Raw genomic sequence first — 15,695 nt, 5'->3', positions numbered from 1 at the left:
TGCGTCACCATTCGAGACATTAGTTGTGTCTGACATGCTGACAACGAGTGTGTGTGTATTACTATAGTGTTTATTCATTTTAAAAAGTCAAAATATTATCAGATGTAATTATTAATAGAGTTGTAAATGTCAAGTTTAAGTCCAACAGAAGAAAAAAATTAAAATGTTTTTCAAATGATTGTCAGGTCAAGGACCTCTTCTGTCAGTCATCCTGCTGAACTTCTCCTCCAGAGCATGCTCGCTGATGGCGGGCAGGCCGGCGTCCAGGGGGCAGCCATCCACCAGGCTGTTCATGGGTGTGGGGGGCACCAGAGACTCCCTGTCTTCCTCAGCATCGCCGTCGCGCGCCCTCAGGAAATCTTTAATGAGGGGCAGCAGCTTCTTACGGGACGCCAAAGAGTTTCCTTCAAGACAAAAGTGGTGTGAACAGGAATACAAGGCAAGACAACACAATGTATATATGTCAGTTACCTTGGTGATACGCTGTGATGTGAGGATGAGGGCTGCTGATTGGACAGAGGTTGAGAGCAGGGTTTCCAGCCTGCTCCAGATACTGGCTCAACTGAAAGGAAGTGCAAGGTCGTCATGACACATCAAGTGAAGGAGTCGCCACAGTTACAGCTGTAACATGTACCTGTTCCCTGCAGGGGACGCTGTGGCTGAACAGTGCCAGCTCTCTGATTGGCTCGTTCCCCTCTGTGAAGGAGATGCTCATCAAGACGAGCAGCTCAAACCCAAACTTGTGACAGAATTGTGAGAGCTCCAAATCCAGCTCCGCCCTCTGCATGAACACCTGACACACACACATTTCTGCAACATCACCAGGGGAGTGTCATTATGTGTGTCAGCACTGACCTCTAGTGGGAGGTAGAGGACTGACACTGCGATATACAAACTTTCCGAGAGACTTTTCATGTCCTTCAACAACATTTGTTCAGTGCTCAGACCTGAAGATGACAATATTAATTGGCGTCGTATTAATTTACATCAACTCGTCAACATCCTCACCTGACACGTCAAACTTTGCGTTGTGCAGAGCCTGGAAGAGAGCGCCCCGCGGTGGCATGGAGGGGAACCGCGCCTCTAGGGCTGCTGTGTACTGACTGTCTTTAGGGGTCACCTTGCCTGCTGCTGGCGCCATGTTGACACAGTCCGTTAGGATTGTTGCTAAAAAAAAAATACAGCAGCCCCAAATGAGTCACAGTGATGGTCTATGGGGATGTGGTAGGGCCTTATTGGGGTAGTTACCGTAGAGAAGCTGAGCGAGCTGCTGGTCTAGGATCTCCGGAGCTTTCTGGATGAGGCATTCTGTCACCAAGGTGGCACAGGAGCCCACCATCTCCACAGTGACAGGGCAGGAGGGGTGGGGCTCGCGCTCCAGCAGGTGATGGTCAATCACCTCCACCACTGCCCCCTCCAGGTCGCTGTCTAAACTACAGAAGCAAAGATGTGTTACTGCTTGAGGTTTCTATTTCCACAGCCTTCATCTTTAGCCGGCATTAACCTGGGAAGGATGTTGTGGTCCACCAAGGTGAGAACAAGCCGTCCAGCTCTCCGCAGAGCTCCCAAGTCCAGCTGGTCCCGAAAGAGAAGGAGGTCCGGAGACAAGCCAATCTGACGCAGCAGGAAGATATTATCCGGACGAAGAACCATGTCCGCCTGGCGGATGTTGAGCAGCGGGATGCTGGGGACCTCGCTGCCACGTGTCTGGTAAAAGAGATGATATGCAGAGATGACAGGGCAAAGGCAGCGCCGATGGCTGATTGGACAGTACCTTGAACAGGAAGTAGGCATACACAAGGGTTGACACCATGGAGTCCAGGTCACATGCCTCGTTTCCCAGAACCACATGGAATGGCTGTCTCGATGAATCTGTGTTTGCCTGGAGTAATAAGAGCAAGATGTCAACAGGAAGTCAAGCAGGCTAGCATCTTTGTGCAGTAGCATCCTTGCATATGAGTCTTCTTCACTGCCGAACAGAAATGTCCCACAATGGAAATGATTCACAACGAAAAAAGATAATGGATTGAGATTATTACAGACAACAGACGGATTGAGACGTAAAACATTTATAGATAACTCATGATAAATGTTCTAATGTTATCTGTGAGCTACATATACAGATAGTAACATCAACATAATCTCTGCAGCGTGTCCTAAATAAACCCCAGGCCTCCTCAGGGTTGAGCACCTCACCGGGGAGGCGTCCAAGCATCTGGTTACAGTGACCGCATTACTGCACTGATCCATCTGTCCATCTCATGATCCATCCTTCCATCAATGGTGAGTAAAACCCCAACATACTTGAAGTTCACCAGCTCAGGCAAGATGTCACTGCCAACCTGGAAGGTGCAATCCACCCTTACAGAGTTAAGAACCATGGCCTCAGATTCGGGGGTTCTCATTCTCATCACAGTCAGATGCCCCAGTAAACGTTGAAGGTCATCTGGTGAAGCCATGGATCCACATCGTCAAATAATAGCAGATGGTAACATCTTGCCAGACTTGCATCGTCTGACGTTCACGTTGGGAACGCATCACTGACATCTAGTGGGCAAGGTAAGTAAACAGGTATGCCCGAACAACGAACGTCCTCCTTTTGCTTGAGCGTATGTGTGTGTGTGTGTGTGTCTACGTATGCGTTCGAGACAATTTACCTTCACTGCTGAGCGGCAACTCGACAAAAACTCCTCCATGTTGGCTCTGCTAACAGCTAGCTGCTAACTGGCTGGTACAGTTCCGGCCAAGTCAGCCGATGAAACGTGTGTGCGTGTGTAAAGACAAAATACTCACGAGTGTGTAGTGTGAAAGGTCACGTTGCATTCAGGGTCCTCTCCAAATCGTAACACTTTCCTTCGCAGACAATATTGGTCTACTTTTAACCGTGTGAATAACATAAACAGTATAATGTTAAACATTCTGGCGACAGCCATCTTTTGGACTGAGTCGACAGCTTTGTTTTTAATCTTTTCAACAATGACGTCAATATCGAGTCTTATTCACAAATATTGTACCTAATCAAGACTATTTAGGCACCTGTACTGGAACACCCTTTCTTGCCGATAGATTGTTTTTGTTTTTGTTATGTAGGCATGTTAAATGGTGTCGGTTTGGAACATTTAATGCTATTTTGGAGGCTGTGCGTAGATAGAAAGCCTATTTTCCACGTGTACCTGAAGACGACATGGCCCAGTAGGGGAAAATGGGAAATGTAGTTTGCCGCATTTGATCGAGTTTATAATTTTGACCTCATTGAGAGAATATGGCGTCATTATTACTGTCGTCATGCACTTCTAAAGATGTGATGTGTTTTTGTTGCTCATTTGTATAATTCTTGTAGTTTAAAAAAAGTGTTCAATGGATGTGATAATGTGATAAACTCAAAATCATCTAAGATCATGAACTTGATGAGTTTATTACATAGAGGTGAATTTGTTTTGACATTTTCAGTCACATTTAAAACTAGAGGATGGTCAAAATTAACAAACATAACACTCATGAAGGGCAGACCTCACAGCTAGGAGACCAGGGTTCAATTCCACCCTCGGCCATCTCTCTGTGTGGAGTTTGCATGTTCTCCCCGTGCATGCGTGGGTTTTCTCCGGGTACTCCGGTTTCCTCCCACATTCCAAAAACATGCTAGGTTAATTGGTGACTCCAAATTGTCCATAGGTATGAATGTGAGTGTCAATGGTTGTTTGTCTATATGTGCCCTGTGATTGGCTGGCCACCAGTCCAGGGTGTACCCCGCCTCTCCCCCAAAGACAGCTGGGATAGGCTCCAGCAACCCCGCGACCCTCGTGAGGAAAAGCGGTAGAAAATGAATGAATGAACACTCATGAATACTAATGTGGCTGTCATCGTTTCAGCCTTCACGTCAATACGACATGGCTGATGCCACGCATCACATTCAGATGGTTGCATGTCAACCTCTGACCCCTGGGGATGATGGCTGACTTATAGTAAAAAAAAAATTTAAGTAAACGACACATGACTCCTTAGCTGCAGACTAGGATCTAGATCTAGATCTTCTCCACGTAGTTCCCAGGGAACATTCCCTCTCTGCCACGCAGGCGTCCAAACCACCAGCCAGACGGATCTGCAGAACCACCAAAGAACCAGTTAGCACCAGTGCTGATTTAGCTGCAGCAGCAGAAGACAGAAGCTGTATCAGCACCTTCAGTCAGTATCTCGATGACATCATCAGCATTGAAACTGAGCTCATCCGTGTCCTGGGCGTCATATGCGTATAGAGCACGGCACTGTGGGGAACGAGGCTTCGGTTTGGGGGCCGGTTTGGGTCTACCGGCGCCAGGGACTGGCTTCACCTCTTTGGAGCGCCGCCGCTGCAGTCTGCAAGTAAAGAGCAGGAACATCCAACACAGGAATTGGAGCCAAATGTGTCCTATAGGATTGGTGACCTGAAAAAGTCATATTACTTTAATTGCTTCCGATAGGATCCATTTGCAAAACCTGACTCAGCATGCCTGATGTTTTTCGTCAAATGTTCTTATACTAACCAACCTGATTTGAGTCATTACAAGTTGGACCTGATCGGCTTAAATATGTTAAATTGTGCTGACTCATCATTAACCAGTCACCTACGTAAAAACAGGACACAGATCTACAGCTTGTGATGATGTTCTTCAAGTTTTGCTGTTAGCATCGGTACCATCTATGGTCTGAGAGTTCTCACCCAGCGGCGCCCTGGTCTGGGACGTTCATGAAGCCCATGTCCATATGCTGAGAGCTCTTGCTGTCAGATCGATGCTGGGTCTGGAGACGAGGCAGACTGGGTTGCTCCATGCTGGACTGCTGCCTCAGTAACGAGCCTCTGGAGGAACCTCCATGGTGGGTCACAGAGTCCATGTGGCGAAGCCCTGAGGAAATCATTGGGCACAACATAAGCACATCATTAACTGTGTGTGTGTGTGTGTGTGTGTGTGAGTGCGCATCGGTACCCAAGTTGTTGTGGTTCATGGGTGGAGCCCTGTCCCTACAGATACTCTTGCGGTTGTCCTTCCTGGTGGGTCCTAAAACCGACAGGAAGTCAGGGGAGGTTTTCAGAAAGCTGTGTTATACTTATGTTACTGCTCAGAGCTTACGTGAGTTTTTGGGCAGACCCGGTCCAATGGACACATGCAGAACCTTCCCACTGGGTTTCAGGACTGCCTCATCCCCCTGTCCAATTTGGAACTGGATCTGTCTGGACCCTGACGAGCTGAATGGACCCCAACCTCCCTTTTTCACTTTAAATTCCAGACTGAAAAGACAGAAGAAAAATAAACACTTAAACCAAGACACCAACTAACCAACCACAGGTGAGTAAACTAAAGTAGCCAAATGGAGTACTAACAGGTTGTTGAACTTGAGCGGAAGATCCCTTTGAGTTTTCTCGTGATGACGTTTGATGAGCAAACTAAGGAATTCGGTCTTGAAGACACTTTGGAGAACGCTGTCATACTCCTCTTCATGGATGATGAAGATGTCATCCTGCAGGGTGCTACAGATGCACACAAATAATGCAACAATACTGTGATCATACATTATTAGCACGTACACTGATGATAAACATGTCATAGTTGGAGTATCTGGCCGTATTTGGATGATTTAAAACACTACCGAATCTTCTTGAGATACTAACTAACTAACTAACTAACATGACTCACTGACCGCTCACCTCAGCGTCATTCACAGATGGAAGAGTGGATACCCAGCTCTAAATTTTGCTACAAAGATGCTCGTTTGCAGTCATCATTTCTACCTGAGGACTGGAGCACACGTCTTGTGCAGGAAGACACAGCCATCCCAAGGAGAGCGGACATCGTAAGTGTTGTCATTGCTGCTGTTGTTGACAGAACTAGCTTTTCCCTTAGAGCAGAGGTAGGGAACCTATGGCTCGGGAGCCAGGTAGGGCTCTTTTGATGACTGCATCTGGCTCTCAAGCATTTCTTACCACAATAAAAATGCATTTTTGCTAACATTTTAAAGTAAACCATCACAGAAATGACTGTTAAAAATAATATTAAAAATCAACAACTTTCTTATGCATTTTAATTCGTCCATCTATATTCTGCTGCAATACGGCCAACCATATCTATCTTTCCTGATGATATTTTCCAGGTCAAACACCAAAACTTGATTATTACTGGGTAATTCTGTAGTCTACCTCCGTCATTGAGATGTCAAAAAAACATGTAAATGTAAACTTTCCTCCTTTAGTCAAATAGCTAAAGCTGCAGAACCAAGCCTTCTGGTGAAGATGGCCAAAAGAATGAAATATGTGTACTGAATACGGTTCAAAACCATGCAGCAGCAGAAGTTGCATTAATGGCAGCAAGTATTTGATTTATTATTAGACACTGCGCTGCTCACGAAAGTGTGCTGGCCACACCCCATTGGCGTGGGGTAGTGTGCCTGGTCTACATAATTAGAGCCCATTATATCTAAAACTGTTGGTCTTACATAAAAATGCACACATTTTATTGCATTCAATGTTTAAAAAATGTATATGGGTCTCACAGATACACATTTTAAAATATCTGGCCTTCATGGCTCTCTTAGCCAAAAAAGTTCCCGACCCCTGCCTTAGAGAGTCAATCAATCTCCGCCATCTGCATCTGTCTCTCTCACACCAACTACCCTCATGTCCTCCTTCACTACATCCATAAACCTCCTCTTTGGTCTTCCTCTACGCCTCCTACCTGGCAGCATCCTTCTACCAATATATTCACTATCTCTCCTCTGGACATGTCCCAACCATCTCAGTCTGGCCTCTCTGACTTTATCTCCAAGGCCTCTAACATGTAATGTCCCTCTGATGTACTCCTTCCTGATCCTATCCATCCTGGTCACTCCCAATGAGAACCTCAGCATCCTCATCTCTGCTACCTCCAGTTCTGTTTTGTGTCATTTCCTCAGTGGCACTGTCTCTAGACAACATGGCTGGTCTCACCACAGTTTTGTATACTTTTCCTTTCTTTTTAAATAATCAAAATAGGGCAAGATACTGCAATTATTACATCACTGTATGTGTTAATGCATGATCTCAGCATGTATAAGTATTTCCCAATTACAGCATTGTAAGCTAGTGCATATGAACTTGTTTTCTCGTGTTATAATGCACAGAAAAGGGAAAGAAATGTATTCATGTTTTACATGAATGAAAAAGTGTAGTTCCCCTTTAAGTACTTGTTTAGTACCACACTTCAAGTTTTTAGTTTCCAGCCTGTAGTTCTGACCCTGAGCCTGGACTTGTACCTTAAAGAAACTGACTGGATACTGTTTAGTTCCATCTTCCTTTTGAGAACCTCTCGGATTTGACCTTTATCTGGTCCTTGCTTCACCTTCTCTCGACCAATCAGGTACAAGAACTTGGGGGACAGGATGAGGTCCCGCTTGACCGTCTGGTGAAGACAAACAAAGATGAAGAAAAGCAATGATGTACTGAACCTTCACTGGTCAGAATGGTTCTCACCCTGAACCTGCGGTCAAATTTGACCACAACGTCGGCAAAGTCAATCCTCTCTCTGCGGCCGACAAACTGACGGATCTCTGGGTGCACGTCGGTGCCGATATAGTCGCCTACAAAGTTCCTGTTCAGGCTGTTCTTGCGACGTTCCTTCTTGTTCAGCAGAATGTCAGATGCTGGAGGAATAGGTGGATGTTGAGAACTTCCACGACTCATTCAGCTAAGTGTGATGAGGACTCACCTTCCTCCCTCATCTTGACGTACTTGCGGACAGCAACATGTTTACGCCACGCCTTCTGGATCACTCTAGCATAACCGTTGTACTTCCTCTCCCTCATCTCCTCCAACAGGAAGAGCTGCAGGAAATAAAAAAAGCTACAACTCAACACTGAAAGGATTAACAACCGAAACTGCACAAGTCTTCATACCGACTCTGGAGCTTTGATGAATAATTTTGTCTTTCCCAGCTGGAACTGGTCCTGGTCCATGTTGACAGAGCTGAGGAGATGAAGGACCCCCTGACGCTCCTCACCTTTCCAGGTAGGCCAGCTTTCCTTGGTCAGGATGGCATACCTGCGTGATGAATGGTTAGTCGCTCAGCAATGTGACCAGTTAGCAACTCTCACATGCTTCGACCTCCGACCTCTGCAGGAACTTGTTGAAAACTCGGCGGTAAGCGTATCCTGCACGGCGGACCCGAATGTTCTCACGGAGGCCCAGGTATTCCACCTGGTGTCGGACTCGGTTGTCCTCCCAGTCGCGAGGACGTTTTGTCTCATTGGGTTTGATGCAGCGAATGTAGTGAGGTGTACACTTCATCAACGTCTGGACTAGAGTGTTCGCTTGTTTCTGATGGCAAAGTCACCTGATGAGGACGTCATCCAATTAAAGACGTACGGCCATCAGTCACACGCTCACCTTGATCTTGCTGCTGGCTGTAGAGGGACGTCCTCTCTTTTCGGCTTCCAGGTTCTCAGGGAACAGTGCTCTGATGAACGGACTGACATAAACGCCCCACAGACAGCAGTCAGTGTAAGGTTTAGCATGATGTCATCAAAGATGCGGAACACTTACAACTCGCTGCCTTGCATCAGCTCGATGATGTCATTGAACAACACGTCTCTGTTCCTCTCGCAGAAGCCACTGACGTCGTACGACACCTGGACGCACACATACACACACACACAACTGATGTGACAGATGGCCGACAGGTAATGAGACAAGCAGCTGATGAGACAGGCGGCTGATGAGGCCGAAGAGACATCTGACTGATGAGAGATGACTGACACGGCAGGTGGCTGATGAGACCGGAGGGTAATGAGACAAGCTGCTGATAAGACAGATAGCTAACAGCTGATGAGCTCATGAGTCAGACGGCTGACGAGGCTGATGAGAAAAGTTGCTGATGAGACAGACAGCCGACAACTGATGAAACGGGAGGGTGATGAGACAAGCAGCTGATAAGACAGGCAGTGAATGAGACAAGAGGCTGATGAGACAGATAGCTAACAGCTGACGAGACAGGCGGCTGATGAGACTGATGAGAAAAGTGGCTGATGAGACAGATAGCTAACAGCTGACGAGATAGGCGGCTGATGAGACTGATGAGAAAAGTGGCTGATGAGACAGATAGCTAACAGCTGATGAGATAGGCGGCTGATGACTGATGACAAAAGTGGCTGACGTGACAGATTGCTAACAACTGATGAGACAGGCGGCTGATGAGACTGATGAGAAAAGAGGCTGTTGAGACAGACAGCTGAGACAGACGGGTGACAAAACAGGTGGCTAATAGAAGTACGGCTGATGAGACAGGAGGCTGATGAGACAGACAGCTGACAGCTGATGAGACAGGAGGGTGATGAGACAAGCAGCTGATGAGACAAGCAGTACTGGATGAGACAAGCAGTACTGGATGAGACAGACAGCTAACAGCTGATGAGACAGGCGGCTGATGAGAGTGATGGCTGACAGCTGATGAGACAGGGGGGTGATGAGACTGATGAAAAAAGTGGCTGATGTGACCGATTGCTAACAGCTGATGAGACAGGCGGCTGATGAGACTGATGGCCGACAGCTGACGACACAGGCGATTAGTGAAGCAAGCAGCTGATGAGACAGACCGCAGAGAGCTAATGAGACAGGGGGTTGATGAGGCTGATGAGAAAAGAGGCTGTTGAGACAGACAGCTGATGAGACAGACAGCTGACAGCTGATGAGACAGGAGGGTGATGAGACAAGCAGCTGATAAGACAAGCAGTACTGGATGAGACAAGCAACTGATGAGAGAGATAGCTAACAGCTGATGAGACAGGTGGCTGATGAGAGTGATGGCTGACAGCTGATGAGACAGGGGGGTGATGAGACTGATGAGAAAAGTGGCTGACGTGACAGATTCCTAACAGCTGATGGGACAGGCGATTAGTGAAGCAAGCAGCTGATGAGACAGACCGCAGAGAGCTAATGAGACAGGCGGTTGATGAGGCTGATGAGAAAAGAGGCTGTTGAGACAGACAGCTGATGAGACAGACGGGTGACAAAACAGGTGGCTAATAGAAGCACGGCTGATGAGACAGGAGGCTGATGAGACAAGCAGCACTGGATGAGACAAGCAACTGATGAGACAGATAGCTAACAGCTGATGAGACAGGCGGCTGATGAGAGTGATGGCTGACAGCTGATGACACAGGCGATTAGTGAAGCAAGCGGCTGATGAGACAGACCGCAGAGAGCTAATGAGACAGGGGGCTGATGAGAAAAGTGGCTGTTGAGACAGACAGCTGATAAGACAGACAGCTGACAAAACAGGTGGCTAATAGAAGTACGGCTGATGAGACAGGAAGCTGACTGCTGATGAGACAGACGGCTGATAAGACAGGCGGTTCATGAGACAGGCGTTTGATGAGAAAGCTGTCATAGTAGGCAGTGATGCTGCAGCTCGAGTGTGTGAATGAGGCTATCAAAACCTTTCAGATGGATTGATGTGTTCAGGCGTCCTACCTTGCCAGCGTAGTGGTGGATGACAAATCCTTTGTTCCAGCTGCTGAAGTGGTCATGTGTTCCAACTTGACCCTGCAGTTTCTGCAGCAGTGTCTGATCCGCTCCATCACCTTTAGCGTGCATTGTTGCGCATACGTCATCCAGGATGCTCATGATGCCAGGAGGATTCTGGAAATGAGGCGTTGGAGAAGAAACACATGATGTTTGACGTTTCACACAATAAAAAATATTCTTGGAGTTCTTTGACTGGCAAACTGACCAGTTTGGACTCAATGAGGTCACACACAACTTTGTTGTTGAAATACTCGATAGGCGACCATTTGATTCCCTCCTGAACGTACTCCTCCTACACGCACACACAGATTCACAAAGAAGCTTTTATTATATACATGGATGACACGCTTGCTTGTCTGAGAAGGATGCTAATGGTAATGGTAATGGTAATGGTTTTATTTCATTTGAACATGCATCAGATTACAATTGAATGCATCACATAATCAGTTCACAGTTCCACATGTCCAAAAGGAGTAGGAAGAAGCAAAGCTTATTAAATCCTACCCCTCCATCTGGTACTTACAATCAGTAACTGTTACATTTGTTCACTTCCTGCTTTCCTAATGCAGTTTAAGTTTTTTAAAATTAATTCATTCATTCATTCATTTTCTACCGCTTGTCCTCACAAGGGTTGCGGGGGGTGCTGGAGCCTATCCCAGCTGTCTTTGGGCGAGAGGCGGGGTACACGCTGGACTGGACGCCAGCCAATCACAGGGCACATATAGACAAACAACCATTCACACTCACATTCATACCTATGGACAATTTGGAGTCGCCAGTTAACCTAGCATGTTTTTGGAATGTGGGAGGAAACCGGAGTACCCGGAGAAGTTTTTTAAAATTAAAAAAAAATATATATTTTATTTTTGTCACGTACCAAAGTACAAGGTGATATGACCATCCAATGACATAATGGGTACCATAGTAAGTGTCAATATAGTGATATGTATAGCACATCATGACTGGTTCAAGACTCTTCATCCTTGTATTTAGCAAACATCAACTGCTTGTATTGTTTCTTGAATTGGCTCATCGTTAGTAAAAAAGGTTGTCCTCGTACCTGCTCCGCCTTCAGCGTGAGTTCGATGAAAATTTGCTGCAGCTTCTCGTTGACAAAGTTAATACAGAACTGCTCAAAACCGTTTTGCTAGAACAAGAAATAAGAACACAATACTGGATTGGCCTCCACAGTGAGCGTGGATAGCTTGGCACGTCACCCACGTGTGTGTTACCTGGAAGATCTCAAAACCATAGATGTCCAGAACTCCAATGTTGAGCTCCTCTTGGTCTTTCTGCATGGCTCTGTTGACACACTGGCGCACACACATATACACACACACACACACACACACATTCAAAACAGGGAATAACTTATAATAATAATAATAATAATGTGGACTTACGTCAACCAGGAAGTCAAAGAGGCGACTGTAGAGCGCTTTAGACAGGGCGTCCCGGGTAAAACAGGCCTGTTCTGTGTTCAGGGTGACTGAGATGGACTCGGTCTTTCCACCCCACTTGCTGTCCATATTCCTGCTGGTCAGTTTGCTGCACAGAGAGTCCTGAGGGATCCCAAGCAGGAAGGATGGGAAGGCCAGAACTGAAGTACGCGCATAGCGTTACATGAGTGACTTGGAACGCCGAACTCGATGAATCGTGTTATCACTTACAGTCAGCACTCTCGACCACGGCAAAGTTGTTCTCTTCTCGGAAGTTGATGTTCCCTAAGTGGAGAATTGCTGCAACCAGCTGAAGGACTGAATCCTGATCTTCCGTGGACAGACCTACCACGGACATGGCACTCTGAGACAGACAGACTGATGAGACACTGGTAGACCCACAGACAGACAGACAGACGGACACAGGCAGGTAGACGGACCAAGGTGTCAGAAAATTCCTTTTTGTCATTGACATCTTCCACCGTAAACGTTCCTGATTGGTTGAGGTAGTTGTAGTAGTCAGGAGTGGTGACTCCAAGGTTCTGCCTCTGCTCCCCGCTCGTTCCCTCCAGCAGCTGAGGGCCACAGATCAAACTTCACGGGTCTGGGTACACAGACTGTTGGAGCTGCAGTACCTGGTAATAGATGTGGAAGTTCCTCTCTCCCGCATTTTGGGAAACCACGCGACTCTTTTCCAGCAGGAAGTTGGAGATCTTCCCTCCATCAGGAGCTCCTCCTCGGCTGAACTGGATCTCAAAGTACTTTCCCTGCGAGGAGAACACGTGTCATGCACGGGAGTGCTGTGTCTTTGTGCAGGGGAGCAGTGGATACTGACAAAGCGGCTGGAATTGTTGTTCCGGACCGTCTTGGCGTTCCCAAAGGCCTCCAGCAGGGGGTTGGACTGCAAGATGATGTCCTTGACATGCTGCACACACACACCAGAACTGCACCAGAATCCGAATGCTCCCACATCTCAAATGACATACCCTCTACTCACCTGCACCTTAGCTCCGCCCCCAGACACCTTGGACACATAGCTCATGATGTATTTGGCAGCCACAGTTTTCCCAGCGCCGCTTTCTCCACTGAAGAAAAACAGGAAGTCTTCATCAACGATCCTATCGAGCAAGTGTACTTTGGGAACCAAACCATCTTGGGTCGCTTCTAAGTTCTATTGTTCTCCTTCAAGACATTTAATCAAAGTCCCACCCACCTGATGATGACACACTGGTTCTCGTTGTCAATCATCATGTTGCGGTACACGTTGTCAGCCAGAGCGTAGATGTGAGGCGGGTTCTCATACTGGGCCTTGGTTTAAGCGAGGCGGTGTGACCAAACAACACATTACAATATATATTTGTGCATATGTGTGTTTGTTGTGTGTGTGTGGTACCGCTCCCTGGTAGAGTTCCACTTCTCTCTCAGTGAAATATGGAAGCTGTTTAAATGGATTCACGGAAATCAGAACCGGTCCAATGTAGGTCTGGAAAAAGCGAGTCAAGGTGGAAGCAGAACTAGAACCAGCTAAGCGAGTTGCATGCATGTGTGTGTGTGTGGTCAGGATACAAAAATGTAGTCATCCATGTATCTCTTTTTCAGGTTGTCCGTGATGGCATCTTCATTGATTTTGGACAAGAGCACCATGTCATCCACGCCGCTCACCTTGACGTTGTGAGCCAGCCAATGATATTGCTCCTTACTTCCCTGTGTGGGCGGGGCAAGCATATTCATTATTTTTGTTGACATTACACACACACACACAAACCAAACACTTTAGAAAAACCAATTAGGCTATGAGACCGTGTGGACGTATCGATACCATGTGGACATCTGGACACTGTATGTATAGACATCGTGACTGTATGTATAGACATCGTGAGGACATATGGACATACTGTACAGACACTGGGACCACGTATGGACACTGGGGATGTAAACACTGTGGACGTATGGACACTATTGACAAATACACACTGTGAGAAGATATGGACATCGTATGGACATATAGACACTGAGAATGTATGGACACTGAGGAGGTAAACACTGTGGACGTATGGACACTATTGACAAATACACACTGTGAGAAGATATGGACATCGTATGGACATATAGACACTGAGAATGTATGGACACTGAGGAGGTAAACACTGTATTGATGTACACAGACCGTGAGGACATATGGGCATCATGCGAACATATAGACACCATGTGGACATATAAACACCGTAATGACATATGGACACTATACAGACATATAGTCACCATAAGAAGATAGAGACACCTGAGGGATGTATTGACACAGTGAGGACATAGAAACATTACAAACACTGTGGACCCCATGTAGATGTATAGATACCGTGAATATCCATATACGCTATAACGACAACTCTTACTCAACTTTTACTTGCTGAAAATTAAAGTTAAAGGTCAAAGATTAAAGCAGATTTAGACGCTTTATGCTATGTCAGGAAATGTCAGCAGTACAAACAGGCGTGTCTCCTCCTGAATTCCCAGCATTTCAAAGTCCTGTTGGATCATGTCTGTGGGCATGAAACTGCAGGGTGTTGCAAACACTGCATGTCTGTGAGTGTGTGTGGATCATAGCTAGCATATGCTAACCCTCTTGTTGTTACAGTTTGCTATTTAGTCCTCAAGAGTTCCTTTTCTTTAGTACTTCTTATTCAACAAACTTATGATCCGAGTAACAACAGGAACCAGGAAACTGGTCCACAAGTTCTACACCAGATGGAGATACCAAAGCTAGAACTAGACTACAGGGAGAGAAATAAAGCCATTAACAGGTTGAGGGAGTGTCACTTATATTTGACTTACCATGTTTGCTCCACTCACTTCCTGTTTCAGGTGGATGTTGAAATGTGAAGGTGATCCACAAGAAACCAACTGAATCCAGGTCAGATAAATCCACTCAAGTAAATTTGAGTCCACATCAGTCCTCTTAGGTTCTGTTCATACAGTCGGTGCGGTTTAGAGCAGTGGTCTCCAGTCTCTGCAGGTGTAGACAGGTGAGGCCCTGCCCCCTCCTGCAGCTGCCTCTGATGGAATTCTGGGAAAGACAGACATGTTTTGGTACTGCTACCCCCTGCTGTCTGGATGAAATACCGTCACTCAGCAAAGTGTATTACTACCTTGTCTTGTCATGATCATCAGAACCTCGGCTTCCATCTCGCCTGAGCTGTGGAACCATGTGAAAGGTTTTGAACCCCTAAAGGACTATTTTTGTGTGTTATAAGAGATATCACCATGAAATCCAAAGTCTGTTGGCAAAGTCTGTTTACTACATTAAGTCATGAAATGATGCACATAAAACTGTAGTAACTTATCACCGACATCAGGTATTTGTTTTATGATGTTCGTAATCCCCAAGGGTAATTTCTTCTATTCCCCAGCAGTCTTGAATGCAGCACTGTCCTGCAGTCATATTTTAAAGGGAACACTTGACTTTCTGTGCTGACTTATTTCTGCTAAACAAAACAACAGCTGACCAATGTGTCATTTATAATCGAGACATAATTATGCTAATCATTTATGCTATATAACGCGACTATCTCTATAACATGGCGGCAATTAGGCCTTAAATCATGATCTTTGTTAAAATAAGATATCCGTCAATGTGACGCAAGAGGAGGCGGGCAGGGTTAGTGATCGACTTGTCATTGAACCAATAGGAGGCGAATATGCCACGAAACATTTGATTGACATAGGGAAAGGGG

General features: G+C 46.3%; 2 protein-coding genes across 4 annotated transcripts; both read right to left on the bottom strand.

Annotated features, from left to right (window-relative positions):
• Window positions 1-48: 48 nt before the first annotated feature.
• prune (prune exopolyphosphatase) lies at window positions 49-3,243 on the bottom strand. Of its 2 annotated transcripts, none has more exons than XM_058052725.1 (9): window positions 2,658-3,243; window positions 1,775-1,882; window positions 1,505-1,707; window positions 1,249-1,433; window positions 1,009-1,167; window positions 856-947; window positions 635-793; window positions 472-562; window positions 49-404 (listed from the first exon to the last, which is right to left on the bottom strand). In XM_058052725.1, the coding sequence occupies exons 1-9, from the start codon at window positions 2,694-2,696 to the stop codon at window positions 187-189; spliced, it is 1,254 nt and encodes a 417-aa protein (XP_057908708.1). In that variant the 5' UTR covers window positions 2,697-3,243; the 3' UTR covers window positions 49-186. The 2 variants fall into 2 exon arrangements, with proteins under 2 accessions (XP_057908708.1, XP_057908709.1); XM_058052726.1 differs by having other exon boundaries at window positions 635-781.
• Window positions 3,244-3,391: 148 nt separating this feature from the next.
• On the bottom strand, window positions 3,392-15,380 carry myo1eb (myosin IEb). Of its 2 annotated transcripts, XM_058052714.1 has the most exons (28): window positions 15,111-15,380; window positions 14,797-15,028; window positions 13,531-13,668; window positions 13,358-13,447; window positions 13,178-13,272; window positions 12,962-13,049; window positions 12,800-12,889; window positions 12,600-12,731; window positions 12,405-12,539; window positions 12,196-12,328; window positions 11,929-12,125; window positions 11,758-11,838; window positions 11,586-11,672; window positions 10,731-10,817; window positions 10,472-10,639; window positions 8,546-8,631; window positions 8,390-8,471; window positions 8,115-8,320; window positions 7,900-8,044; window positions 7,713-7,827; window positions 7,478-7,647; window positions 7,261-7,406; window positions 5,357-5,503; window positions 5,106-5,263; window positions 4,962-5,033; window positions 4,697-4,880; window positions 4,178-4,353; window positions 3,392-4,099 (listed from the first exon to the last, which is right to left on the bottom strand). In XM_058052714.1, the coding sequence occupies exons 2-28, from the start codon at window positions 14,797-14,799 to the stop codon at window positions 4,023-4,025; spliced, it is 3,288 nt and encodes a 1,095-aa protein (XP_057908697.1). In that variant the 5' UTR covers window positions 14,800-15,028; window positions 15,111-15,380; the 3' UTR covers window positions 3,392-4,022. The 2 variants fall into 2 exon arrangements, with proteins under 2 accessions (XP_057908697.1, XP_057908698.1); XM_058052715.1 differs by lacking the exons at window positions 14,797-15,028; window positions 15,111-15,380 and having other exon boundaries at window positions 12,800-12,908; window positions 13,178-13,447; window positions 13,531-13,598.
• Between the last annotated feature and the right edge of the window lie 315 nt (window positions 15,381-15,695).

Source organism: Doryrhamphus excisus, chromosome 17, assembly GCF_030265055.1.
Source record: "Doryrhamphus excisus isolate RoL2022-K1 chromosome 17, RoL_Dexc_1.0, whole genome shotgun sequence".
Taxonomy (NCBI): Eukaryota; Metazoa; Chordata; class Actinopteri; order Syngnathiformes; family Syngnathidae; genus Doryrhamphus; species Doryrhamphus excisus.
The sequence above is the reverse complement of the archived record's forward strand: the minus strand, read 5'-3'. Positions and strand labels throughout refer to the sequence as shown.